The sequence below is a fragment of the Leuresthes tenuis genome, unplaced genomic scaffold (genome assembly GCF_036924035.1).
Source record: "Leuresthes tenuis unplaced genomic scaffold, fLeuTen1.0.hap1 SCAF_10, whole genome shotgun sequence".
Lineage (NCBI taxonomy): Eukaryota > Metazoa > Chordata > Actinopteri > Atheriniformes > Atherinopsidae > Leuresthes > Leuresthes tenuis.
This window is the reverse complement of record NW_027325364.1, coordinates 20,004,430-20,017,771: the sequence shown is the minus strand read 5'-3', so window position 1 is coordinate 20,017,771 and position 13,342 is coordinate 20,004,430. Positions and strand designations below refer to the sequence as shown.

The following is a 13,342-nucleotide window of genomic DNA, read 5'->3' as shown; positions in this document are numbered from 1 at the left end:
TTCTAAAGACTCTTTCTAAAGACTGAAATAAAATAGGAAACATAGCATAAAAGTGTATGCTTTGTGTTTTTTAGTAATGCCAAACAGAACTGGTGTCTGGGTCATGGTTGTTGTTGAGAGAGTGTTGCTTGTTTTGGAGAAATGAAGATGACAATGAGAGATTTTGTGTGACATGTTAAATTAAGCCGTCAGCTTTCTGTTGTTTCTGCCGCCTCCCTTCCAGTGCACTCATCAAGCTCTTGATAAGTGAGCTCCCCGCAGCCATCTTATTTTGCACTGACGAGAAAACTTAGGGCTTGTGTCGGAAAGGAGCAGTGCATTCTAGCCTTTTTCTAGAACAAATACTTGCCACATACTGCTGGAAATCTATTCCCCACACATTAAATGTTACATTCATACACTGACCGCATGGGATGAAAACCTTAAGAATGAGACTGACTTAAAGATCCTCTTAAGAATGTTGCAAAAACTCCTGCAGGACATAAATTGTGCAAAAAGGTGTATACATAATGCAACTAAGTTTTGATTATTTCACTTCGCTAAATTTGATTATTACTTGTTCCAAATTAGTTTATTCTGGTAATCAGTTATCACCACTTATGCAAAGTGGGGTTTTAATGCATCAATGGGAATCTATCATTTTTTCTGCTTTTTGGCTCGGCCAACTCAAAATACCACTCACTTAAAAACAGTTCACCAATATGAGCCCTGCACAATGCACAGAACCTTTTGAAAGGCTGGAAATCTTGCAGAAACGGCCCAAAAATGTCTGAAATGAACATATGAACATATTTCATTAGTTTTACTTCAGAAATAAATCGCAGATTCAATCTCTCTGAACTTCATTTATTATTGTGAAAGTGAGTGGTGCGTCGGGCTAAAAACCAGTGAACTGCAGTATCTCAAAGCCTGGGTGCTGCAGGGCATTTCAGGCCTGCAGGGGTGTATAATGGTCGGTGTAGTCCAAAACAAGTCAGAAGCTCATGACTTTAAGGTCCTTAACCTTCTCTTGTGTTGCTTTAAAGGATATCTGAGTATTACTGTGCATGTAAATGTTCGTACTGCTGTGAAGCTCTGCGCCAGAGGACACCTCTTTCAATAAAAGCAGTACAAGTATGCAGAGTTTCTTAGGTCAATGAAATAACTGAATTAGCTCAGTCCATACTGCCCTACCACCTTCGACAACAGGACACTAAAAAAAACAAACTCCTCAGTAATGAGAAAACACAACACGAACTTCAACTCCTCAGGCCTTAATGTGATCGAGTATAAAGATGTTTATTCTTTTATATACATGAATTCTGCCTACTAGGCTTAAGTGTGTTTCAGAGAAAAGAAAATGATGAAAAATGTTTCTTTAGACAAGTGGTTGCAACACGTTATGAGCAAAATATGTGTGTGTGTGTGTGTGTGTGTGTGTGTGTGTGTGTGTGTGTGCGAACAAGCAGCGTACGAGTGTTTAGCACTGCTCTACTTAATTGTCACTTCCTTCAGATTAGTTTTATCATCTGGAAAAACAGACTTGAGTGTGGCTGTTTCTTTGCTTGAGAAAAAATGTTTAGTTCTGTGCTGATTAAGGCCACTCAAGGGAAACTCCAGCAGTTCATCGTGTTATGACAGAAAGGCTTAAAGCTAAGAAGCCCACAAAATGACAGCTTGAAATCCAGAAAACAAAGTGGTGCTGAGGGAGTAGAGGGAAATAACAATTTCTCTGATTCATAGCAGATTTTACATAATAAAAACAGATGTTTTGATGAACACAGCTGGAGGCTCCAATGACATCAACTAATGTTAATATTTCATCACTTAAAGTAGTCCTTACATAGATGTTTAATTAAGAGTCTTGTGTCAGCTGCTGCGTCTTTAAATACAAAATGTCAAACAGCTGTTTTGGATTTTATCTGTCTGCTTTTGGAATAACTGGTCATTTGTGTCTTTATGTTGCAGGTACAAAGGATTCCCGCCTCTATTCTTGTCCAATCTACAAGAAGCCGGTCAGGACCGATGTGAATTACATCGCAGCTGTAGACCTGAAAACTTCCCTTCCTCCAGAGAACTGGATCCTCCGGGGCGTGGCTCTTCTCTGTGACGTGAAATGATTGCTTCATGCTAACACACACTGACACATGCAGCCATTACACAGTTCCTCTCAGCCACAAACTCTGTGTCACTAAGTATGCAGATAAAAAAAACAGCTGTTCTCATGTCACTTTTCAGCATAACTTCTACTTGGAGAGACAGCTGGTGGAACATGCAGTTCCAATCAGTGGGACAAAACATGCAGACAGGATTGTGAAGTTTGTAGATTCTGAGGTTTAGAAACAAAATGCGTATTGAGTGCACTCAACCAAAGTTTTAAATTTGGTCTACATTACAAAAGTGTCAAATTTCTTTTTCTGCATGATTGGAGATCAGATGTAAATGTTCTTAGACTCTTTCTAGCTTCAGTATTTTCTGTGTGGTGTTCAGCTCGGAGTGGCCCGCTGATGTTGTGGCAAAATGCATTGTATGATTATTCTATTTGCATTAAAATAGTTTGGTGAAATAAGCTGATTTGGTTGTCTCCATTCAAAATGTTAAAGTTAAAATTGGGATTTCATTGAAAACAGGAACTGCAGTGGAAGCGGACATGGCACACACTTTGCTACTTCACATAATGATTCAGTTCTGACCCTGATGATCCAGACATATTCTGTCTGTCCAGTTGTTTAAGGGCACTGTCCAATGTCAAGTGTGTATCTCATTCTAGAGGCACACAATATTGCAAGTTTATTTTTTTTGAAGGCTACAGGAAAATAAAATGACTCAGCTCAACTGAAAGACATAGAAATTTTAATTAAGTTTTTACAAAAAACAATCATCAAAACGTCAAAACACTTTTTGATAGTATTTTCTTTTCTTACAAAACCACTGTACTATACGTGCTCTAAAGCTACCCTGTACACAGATCAGGCCTTCGCTCCTCAAAATTCTTTACACTAAAATCATCTTAATCACTTGTATCCAGTATTCTTACTCCATCACGTGTTTTAAATCAGAGGTCAGATGCATAAAAGTGCATGCTTCCAAAACACAGAGCTATTCAGTTGCATTGTTTTTGTCAGGTGTCCGAAGCAACATTTGTGCCTGATATTGTTATGTAATGTAATTCTGCATTGGGTCCACGTACACATTATCAAAAAAAAAAGCTATCATATTGCAACAACTGAGAATAACAACAGCAAAAACAATATCACAATGAAGAATGAGCGTCTGAGCAAAATGTCTGGCTGAGACTGTTGTTTGGATTTATAAAATTACACAAATGCTTTTTCTGTTAGATTTTGTGTCTACATTTCAAACATATTTAAATCCACAGCCATGTGTAGAAAACATGTTCCAAAGTGTGCACATTCTCAACACGAATCATTTAAAAATCTCTACAAATCCCACAGGGTGCTTATGCGTCTGGCCCCAGACTCCGTTTTCAGCAGGCATTGAAACATCAGGTGTATAGCACAAACACTTTAGATAAAGCAAACAAGATGATGAAAGTGCAAAGGCAACTTTGGAAAACTTGTGTGAATATCACAATATATTCATAGACCCCTTTTTTGATGTGGTTTTATCTTTTATAGTCCCAGACTGTTGCTTTGAACAAGATTGATGTCGCCATGCAAACACTGTACCACCTTGTTGGCTGCCTGTGTCTTTTCTTAAACAAGACAAGCTTCACCTATGGACCACAAGTATCTTATTGTTTATTCTTTGATTTTAATTTCAGATCTTTTGTGGTACTCTGAAAATTTGTAAGGGGAACACAAATTTGCTTACATTCATAACAGTAACAACATGGTGGTGTTTGTTACTGTCATTGTTCCCTATAAAATGGTATTTTAGATGCTCAGCTGAAAATTGTTGCCATGCAATTTGAACTCGACTTTCTCTGGTACATCATCCTGCAATCAAAGTGCACTGTCCAGTAAAGTGAATTCTGCTTTGATGCAGCTGACTGAAAGGCAGGTGTCTGTGGTACAGCGGCTGCTTCAAGCATCCCAGAACAATGATTTGAACCATGTGAGATTTTTCTGTCTCAGTAAGAATGTACTGTACATCACTACAGCTGACTGACTTTTACCTCTGTGGATTTCCCAGCTCCAGCATTCAGTATATTTTGGGGGTTTGCTGGCTTCCTGCTTTTCATGCTACACTTGAAGTTACATAAGTGACTAAATGTATACTACAGCTCTGGACTAGGTACTGCAATGTACCAGTAACATCTGATTGTAACTCCTCCTTGCAGTCCAGATGTGATTCCCTGCTGGTGCAAACTTGTTACAACAGATCAAAAGCTTCTCTGTCTGAGATCATAGTCTGTTCATGGTGTCTGTGTAAATGCAAAGTATTCTGAGGCAGGCTTACGGCATTACATTCCCCTGGGACAACGAGCGAGTCATCTCTGTGTGTACAAAGAAGGTCTTAAGCTCTCCTTTGCCCTTGACATTGATGATGCCTCTACAAGAACACATGTAGCCAAGGGTCAGAAGGATACGACTTGTCTCCTCAGTCACCTAGAGGGAGAACCACATGAGTAATGTCAATTTTGCTTATCTTAATGGCTGCATCAAATTCCTGCTGGCAAAAACACTCAGCTCTCCACAGGAAAAGACTGCTGACTACTAACTCATAAGTAATGGATTCTTCTCTGAATGTTGCAGTGCATCACCAGCGCTCTATTGTGTTTTGCTGATCAAATCAGCATTTTAGCTGGATAAGTGTTGTTTAAACTCTAACCTGTGCATTAAAGTCTGTGCAAAATGTATGCAGGTCAAATAGTTGTAAACAATATTATAATTTCTACTGCAAGAGAAAGGCCACAGGTCATCACAGCCTCTGCATTTAATGTTCAGTTTAATACTGAAACCTGTGGAGCAAATAGGACATGCATTTCCCAGAAAGCAAAGTAGCAAATGATGAAATACTATATAACCATCAACCAATATTCATGAAAGACACCGGGAAATGTCCCCTATGGTTTGAAACTCTAACATCAGTAAAATTAACTGAGGGTTAACTCTGCCAGCTGGAAAAAAACTCCATGTTTCCTATTCCTGCCTTCCTTATATTTGAAAATATCAACAGGCAATCTTGGAATGCAATTGAGAGCACTGCAGTTGTGCTGGACTGCTCAGCAGATGGCTCAATCAGATGTGTACAAGCTGCGAAACCTAATACAGCTCCCAGAAGACTGAATGATGGCAGCAGCGACACACTATGCAGGTGGAAAACCATTATATTTTATCAGTGCTCAGACAGTTCGCCAATATAAGATTTGAAGATGTCATATGATGTTAAGATGATGAGATGTCGTCACTGCCATAAATGGCTCATGCGGAGGGAAGAGGAGTTTTATCTTTTACACATCTGTGCTGCCATTTAAAATGTGTATGTGTGAAGGAGGAGCCATGCTGGTCCTCTGAGGGAAACAGATAGCTTCACTCATGATGTGATGCTTGGCAGATGCAAAGAATCCCAGCAAGCCCATAAAAGCTTGTCTTTTTGAGCACAACATATACTTATCAGTGTTGCAATTTCTCTTTTTATGTCGTATCACAAATGAAAAAGTCCTGTCTGAGGCCTTCCAGTTTGACACTATTTTGAAGTTCCTTATAAAGATGAAAATGTTAAACCGTTCACAAATATCTGGTTTGGTTTAACATTTCTGAATAACGGATATTTTCACAACATTTTGCCACAGCTGGAAAAGCACGGCTGAATTACTGAGATTAACAATTCAAATATTTGAGTTATGTGTGTCATTTGCTGGGTCACTAAACGGGAACTGAATCTCTGTTGAGAAATAGGTTCTTCGGTATTTTTGCTGTTGTCAGGTCTAACAGTGTGATTTAAATGTTTCTCAGAGAAACATGTTTGTTTATTTTCAGCTGTTACAGTTAGGACTAGTGCAAAAAAAAAGTCTAACTGCAAAGGTGTGTTTCAAACATATGTGTTTGATATTTGATGGACATATTTCAGACATATTTCTTCAGATCTGGACAAAGGAAAGTCACTCACCTGTATTTTCCCCAGTACTCCAGTACTGTCCATTCTACTGGCTACATTCACTGTATTCCCCCAGATATCATACTGTGGTTTCTGAGCCCCAATGACTCCAGCTATCACTGGACCGTGATTTATACCTGACAAAGGAAACCAAATTTCTATTAAACATTTCAGATTCTGTCTTCTTCAGCTTTCTCTTCTGATGGAACTTTAGTTTACTATCAGTCATCTTTGGGTACATATCTACACTCAAGTTTGCTGTGTTGCACCCTGTGTGAAATTAGGATAGTTTTTAATAAGCTTACTGTTTGAAGCTCAAAAATATCTTTGTCAGAAAACCTGCTGCTGTTAGTATAGATCTAGCATTTCACAACATTTCATCACAACCTTCAAAGGGTGGAAGCTACTTGCAACCGAGCGCTTAATCCCAAACACTATCAGCACCTCTGCTAAGATAACTCTGTCTGTCTCAGATAACTGGAAAATGAAATCTGCAAAAGTGTGAAGGCAGCACTCTCAGGCACACAGCCATTGGTTTTGTCAACTCTGTGTGCGTGAGGACCAGTATTTCTGTCTGATGGAGCATATTAGGCCCCATCTGGAAGCAGCAGGGATGTACAGTCCCTCACATGCACACTGCTGAGTTAATGGAGCAGCCCATGCTGAGATCTGCATAGACAGGTTGAAGGTATCGAACTCTGACTCTTACTGCTCACAGGGAGCTGGAACCTGCCTGCTTCCCTACCTACAACATGTCTTTTTGCATGAGTATTATTTAGACGTCGGTGCATTTCTGTCTATTTCTGCAAAGAAATGCTGTGGAAATGACCTCCACAGCATTGGGGAAGTCTAGGTTGGTTTTCTTTGGCTGTATTTTGAAAACATAATGTATAATTTAATGTCAGCAACACACAAATAGTTAGGAGAGCTTTACGCATCATTATGTTCCATGGCCACTATTTAATTGTTTGGGAACTGAGAATACCAGTAGTTGCAGTTCTTCAGCTGAACCTGTGCCCAGGATTTCAGCTTCTTATCAGTCTGTGGTTGCTGCTGGATGATTCTCCTCTTTATGATGCTCCATACATTTTTTAACAGAGGACTGATCTCGACTGCCCACAGGCCTGTCAAGTACACAAACTGTCTATGAAGCTACACTGCTGTAAGTCATGCAGAATGAGGTCTGGCATTGTCCTGCTTAAATAACCACAGACCTACCTGGGATAGACTTCACCGTAATGGTGTGTCACCTCATAAGTCTCTCAAAAATTCCTCATGCACCCCCATACTACTGTTATCAGTGAAAGCTGGATGGTCTTTATCGCATATGAGCTGAGAGATGGACTCTTGTGACCACAGAACACTGTGTGGCCACTGTTTTTCTGTTCTTCCTCCTTGTCTAATAGTTTTGAGGTTTCATGGGGGCTTAACAGCAATACCACCTGCTATTTTACATGCCTTTTTTTTTGCCTTGCTTTGAAAGACTAAACCTTTGATGGATGCTCCTTTTACACCCTCCCCGCTGACTGCAGAATCCTGCAGAAGGTGTTGCTTGTATACTTTATTAATTTTCTGTCTTTCTTTGCATTTCTCTTAACTTTCTGTGTGCTGCTGACAAAACATTTTTAGATTTCTTTGTTTTCTAAATAATTTCTTTATTACTTATGTCTGTTAAATAAAATTGGATTTTTTTCCCCCATAAATCTTGGGTTGTATACAAGAACAAGTTTCTTGTAAAAACAGGGATGATGTTGTGCTATGATATATCACCTTTTTTTAGTCTTTTAATGTCTGACAATGCACCCAATATCTTCCATTCTCACATACAATTTAGGTTAGAAAATGTAATACAAGGTAATAAGTTTGGAGTGGAATCACTTTAAGAAAGTAAAACAAAATACCAACAGTGTTCATTGTACAGTATATTCATACTCTGCTTGCACTAATAATTCTAGCTTTCCAGTGTAACTCACCAACTCTCAGTTTGAAGTCATTGAAGGAGTGTTTATTGATAACATCCAACTTCCCCACCAAGGCAAATGCAAACTCCACCATGGTTCCTATGTGCATGTACTGCCTGTCATGCTCCTGCAAGCGTAGGAGAACAAGCAGTTTCACATTATTTTTTTGTTAAAATTACACAATTTTGTGACAGTTAGAGTGACAGTTTAACTAAAAAACTTTTAAAACGGTTAACATTAGCCTACCTGGGATGTGTACTCAGGCCCAGGTGATGCGTTAAGTCCAGTAGCAGCCATGTAAGTGCTGCCAATTGTCTTGATTTTCTCCACACCACTGAATTTAGGTTTAGAAAGCAACTGCACATAGAAATACAAACATGATGCACTCAGCAGCTAAAAGAAAGGAGACCTCATTAATTATAGAAGTGACAGATGTTTACATAGTCATAACAACAGTACTTTATTTTTTTTTAATCTAGCAGAAACATGTCTGCCAACAAAAGTCTTAGAATATTCTCACAATGTTACATAAGAGGTTTTAGCCAGCATGAAACAGCATATCCAGTATCATGCTGCTAGTAAAGTGGTGAAACCTGTTGAGATGGTATCGTGTATAGCATTTCTGGTACATATGTATGTATGTTGTGACAAATGCAATTTTAAAGGCTGTTCACCTCATCAAAGTCAGCGATGATTTCGTTGAGTAGCCTGAGGCACTCTAATCCCTCCTTGTTGACGTCAGATTCAGTGTAGAACTCTTTAAAGTCTGGGATAGAGGCGAACATGACACACACCAGGTCATAGGACTGGTGATAAAGATCCTGCGTGACAAAAACCAGTTGAAGACAAAATGCAGATGTTAGCCGAGATGGGTGCAAAACAATGCTGTAAAATTGATGAACCGTGGACTTTGAAGATGTATCAAATACAGGTGACACAAGACTGACAGGAAAAAAAAAGACATGACCCTTTTCTGTGTATACTCAGATTTAGAAACACTGTTAGGACTACGCAGGTGGGCAAAATGCAAATGATCAACCAGACAGTAAATGAAGGGAAGTAAATCACCCAAACCACATCCAAATAACTCTTGCTCTAAAATCATTAAGTTCTATTACTTCAGTTGTTTTTCCAGAACAAACCATCATTTGCTGACTTGTCATTCAAAGTTCTGCCACAGTTGTGGCATCCCCATTTAACTAATGAATGATTGATGACATGGATGAGTCACACAGGCAGGTTACCATATTCTCCTCCACTGTGTTTTAGAATGTCAGGTCATAAAAACTGCCTGTTGTACTGAAAAGAAATCAACAAATACGAACCTCATTCTTCCAGTTGCGAGCCAAGAAGTGTTCTGCAACGTGTGCAGGCAGGACATTTTCCAGCAAAACCCGGTTGAGATTCTCCATGGTTTCAATCTCCTCACACTCCCTCTTGAACTTGTTCTTCCAAAGGAAGTCTAACCTACAGTAATATTCATTCTGTTACAAGAGGACACAGAGGTGAAGAGACTGAAGGTACAGCTGTTCAGCTTACTTCCATAAAGTCACAGAAAAAAGATGAAACAGCCACAAACATGGACATCACCACTGCTGAAGACAGAAAAGATGAACACTGAAAGATTAGGGTGGTGGGGGGGTACACTTTAAGATTTTCCACATGTTAACAAAGAGAGACACTCAGTGAAGGACTGACAGGCAGTGACATTCTCTTATGGGAATGATGTGCGTACAATTGATAACGTGACATTTGACTTTCTTCCAAACATGAAGCACTCATCGCTCAGCTTCTCTATTATGACAACTCTATTTAACGCTGAACTCAGTCAATAAATGTGGCGCTACAACACGAGGAGTAAAATGTTTGTGGGATAAAAGAAAAACAGAAAGCAGAGTAAGTGATAAGACAGGATATTGGAAACATAATTACTTATTTTACAGCCACTGATAAGAAGAGTCTGGTGCAAACTGGTGTACAAACGCAAATCAAAGGAGTGTGTGGAAATAAGCTGGTCTTTATTTTAAAGATACTCACACCTGGTGCATTTACATAGAGGTGGTACCTTGTTGATTTTTTTGTCCTCTGACTTTTAGAGGACAACATATAGATTTCCAATTTGCTTAACATTTGAGTCTGCATTTGTGGCTCAATATCAAAAGCCAGCTCCACTTGTTGCAGGGATTTGTATGACAGCAGGCCTCACACATTCTTACAAACAGACTTTTAAATATGATTGTATGTCAATAGTTGTTGTAAATAATCATTTAATTCTAAATATATCACAACGGTTCATGTAAAGAGCACAGCAAAATCATTCCACCGTAAAGCTATGGAAGCAATAAAAGAAATGTCCTTGCAATGCGACCACAATTCAAATCTTCAGTTAAGCCACGACTGGGTGGTAAAAATAGTTCAGCTGTGTTATGTTCCCACTGTAAGAAGAAGATGAGGAAAAAGAAAAAGAAAAAAGTGCTCTAATATTTGTGCAGCAGGAGGATCAACTGCATCACATTGAATAATAAGTCCTGATACTAAACAGTGAAAGTATTCTGCTCATGTCCTCCTCTCAATGACAGAGTGCTGCGACTGCATCCTGAATTACAGTGAAATCCAAATTGTACTAATGACAAAAGGAGCTGACTGTATTTCTAATATTATCTTCTGTATCTTGTTATCCTCAGCTTAAGGTTAGATATAAACACCTGTGTAGCTTCACAGTGCAGCAATGCTCCAATTCTAAAGTGTTCTGAAGTAAAAAAAAAAAAAAAAAGAAGCATCCTGTAATGTAGCATTATCCTAAAATAGCCAAAAGAAGGAGCACAAAACGCCTTAGAATAACCAGTCATGGTCCTGACAAGTAAATCTCAGAGGCTGTTCAGACCGGATATTATCTTGCATCCTGGAAGATAAGATCCCAAGAGGCTCCAAGTATGTGTTCACACCTGGCATTAAAATGTGACAACACATGCGTCTTGTGAACACTTGTTATTACATCTCATTAGCTGCTCTATATGCTAATAAACACTCAGCCTTCATCACACAGTCAGCTGAGTTACTGATGTGTCTTTACAGTCACAAATAGAACACTGCACTCGCTCATAACGATGCTCAACTTTCCTTGCTGACATAAAAGTGTTTTGTTTGACCTGTCGTCCCAACAATAAATACCAATCACCAAACTCTTGATCCAAAAAAAGTTTTTGGGGTTTTTTTTGTAATAAAGACGTGGAACAATATTTGAAAAAAATAGAGCAAAAAGCAACGATGTAGATGCAATGATCTAAAAGAGGAATGCAGTGAAAGTTTTTAACTCGATGCTGAAGAAGTGCATGAGGCTCTCACACTGTCCCATAAAATGTGGAAATCACCCAATTCTTTAACTAAATCAAAGTGAAAACATCACTTCCATAAATTTAATTTTTAAAACACACATTCCATCCCTATGAACATAAGCCGTTCCCAAGCAGGTTGTATGTTCAGCATGCTACCATGGTGATCATACAAGATGGTTGAAAGAGAGCCAAAAAGCCCTCAGTTGTGATGAGCAGAAATGTGCACGACTCAGCTCTAAACATTCAGAAGGTGACTCTCAGGACTGACATGAGAGATTAGAGCGAGGCGCTGCGTTTACTGCTGCTTTGGTCATTGTGACAAGAATATAGCCAAAAATTGTGGCCTGTGTGACCTGACCTGAACATGTCCTCAGAGGGTCCCGAGTGAGTCATACCTGTGATCTGATCAGCCAGGACGCATGTTAGCATCAGGTCTGAACAGCCTCTCAAAGTCAGCCTCTCCTGAGTGACTGGAAATCATTGTTAATGAATAACTGAAAGGAGTTTAGATGACTCTCTTACTCTATGGAACGGATACCAACAAGCTTTATCATCTCTACTGAGTTTAGAGACTTACCTTCAAAAAGATGAGTCAGACAGGACACTGCGTCAGATTTAGTCTGACACTTGTTTGTATTTGGCTCTGCTTGAGTGATGTGCCGGTGCAATCGTAGCAGCAAGCGTGACACACAGTGCCCCTGAGATCACAATACCCTTGCAGAGCCAACAATTTTTCTGTCCTAACTTTGAATTAAGTTTGGATAACAACCGAGGTGCAGGCCTGAGCAATTCACTACATTTGAATGTAATTTTAATGAAGACAACAATAATTCCAGACCTAATCACAGTAAGTGACCTGAGGATGAGGACAGACCAGCAGTGACTCTGTGTTTTTTCCCCAGAAATTTTCAAGATAACAAAAAGACATGCTTCATATAATGCCATCACAGTCCATTGGCCAAAGTATGGCGAAGGACAGTATCACACAGGAAAGGTGCCATTTCCAAACTGAGCAGAGATGGGACAAAACTTTCAATCAAAAAGGTAGAGATAACATCATTCAGACTATTACAGTGAAGACTTACCTGTCTGGCAAGCACAAGCAGTGTGATGAAGAAGATAAAGAGGGAGACAGAGCCCATAGTCTTCAGGTCTTTGAGAACTCCTGGTCTTGAGGGGCAGATGGAGAAGAAAAAAAGATAATGTGTTTGTAGGATAAGAATGAAGACAAAGATGGACAAAAAGACTGGCAAAACAGAGCGAGTGAAAGATTAAAAGACAAAGGTGAGATTCAGAACATTAATTAACAATTCAGATCACAATCAGCACTGACGCATGCTACATGGATGGTTAGCAGACCATTTTATTACAAGCTGTCAGTCTGAGCAGACTGTCACTCCTGCTTTGCTGTGACAAGAGCTTGTTTATAATTTGCATAAAGGTGGTTGATCCCTCCCATCATGGGGTTTTCAGTAGAAACATTTCTCAAGGAGCAATACAAAAAAATTAAAAATTAAAAAGTGCTCATGAGCCAAAAAGATTCAGCACAGAGTTAAAGCTCCAGTTTTCCTGCCATCTTAACCTTTAAGTAGGACTCCTCTGCAGGGGACTGTTAGGTAACCAACCACACTGCTGATACTGATAGTGTGTGTGCATCATACTGTAATTGTTCATGCAAATACATTGCAGCACACTCAAAGTCCTGAACATTTTGTATAAGGGTTGACATTTAAAAAACAAAAAAAGTCAAATTCACCAATTCTAACATTAAAATCACAAAGCAATTTTTATTTATTTTTTTTTATTTATTTTTTTAATAGCAGTGTAATGGCCCTCCCCTAACAAAGTTCTCCATCTATGATAGGATTCATACAGGACTGCTGCATCCTAATTCAGGCACAACATTTAGCATATTAATGGATTCTTCCTCCTATCTAGGGCAGAGCTCAGCAGAAAACCAAGAAAACATCCTGCCAAACCTGAACTCGCCTGGCTCATCTAATC

The 13,342-nt window shown here is 39.2% G+C and overlaps 2 protein-coding genes across 5 annotated transcripts in view; one reads left to right on the top strand and one right to left on the bottom strand.

Moving 5' to 3' along the window:
- dnah5 (dynein, axonemal, heavy chain 5) overlaps positions 1-2,537 on the top strand; it is a 94,289-nt gene extending 91,752 nt beyond the window's left edge. For all 4 annotated transcript variants that reach the window (XM_072394644.1, XM_072394643.1, XM_072394642.1 and 1 more), the window contains exon 87: positions 1,948-2,537. In XM_072394644.1, the coding sequence (XP_072250745.1) occupies positions 1,948-2,099 (152 nt within the window). In that variant the 3' untranslated portion in view covers positions 2,100-2,537. The remainder of the gene's footprint in view (positions 1-1,947) is intronic.
- A 278-nt stretch (positions 2,538-2,815) lies between these two features.
- adcy2a (adenylate cyclase 2a) overlaps positions 2,816-13,342 on the bottom strand; it is a 56,872-nt gene continuing 46,345 nt past the window's right edge. The window contains exons 19-25 of the mRNA XM_072394641.1: positions 12,424-12,508; positions 9,329-9,487; positions 8,678-8,824; positions 8,250-8,360; positions 8,016-8,130; positions 6,055-6,179; positions 2,816-4,550 (exon numbers count right to left, since the gene is read on the bottom strand). Of these exons, the coding sequence (XP_072250742.1) occupies positions 4,398-4,550; positions 6,055-6,179; positions 8,016-8,130; positions 8,250-8,360; positions 8,678-8,824; positions 9,329-9,487; positions 12,424-12,508 (895 nt within the window). The 3' untranslated portion in view covers positions 2,816-4,397. The remainder of the gene's footprint in view (positions 4,551-6,054; positions 6,180-8,015; positions 8,131-8,249; positions 8,361-8,677; positions 8,825-9,328; positions 9,488-12,423; positions 12,509-13,342) is intronic.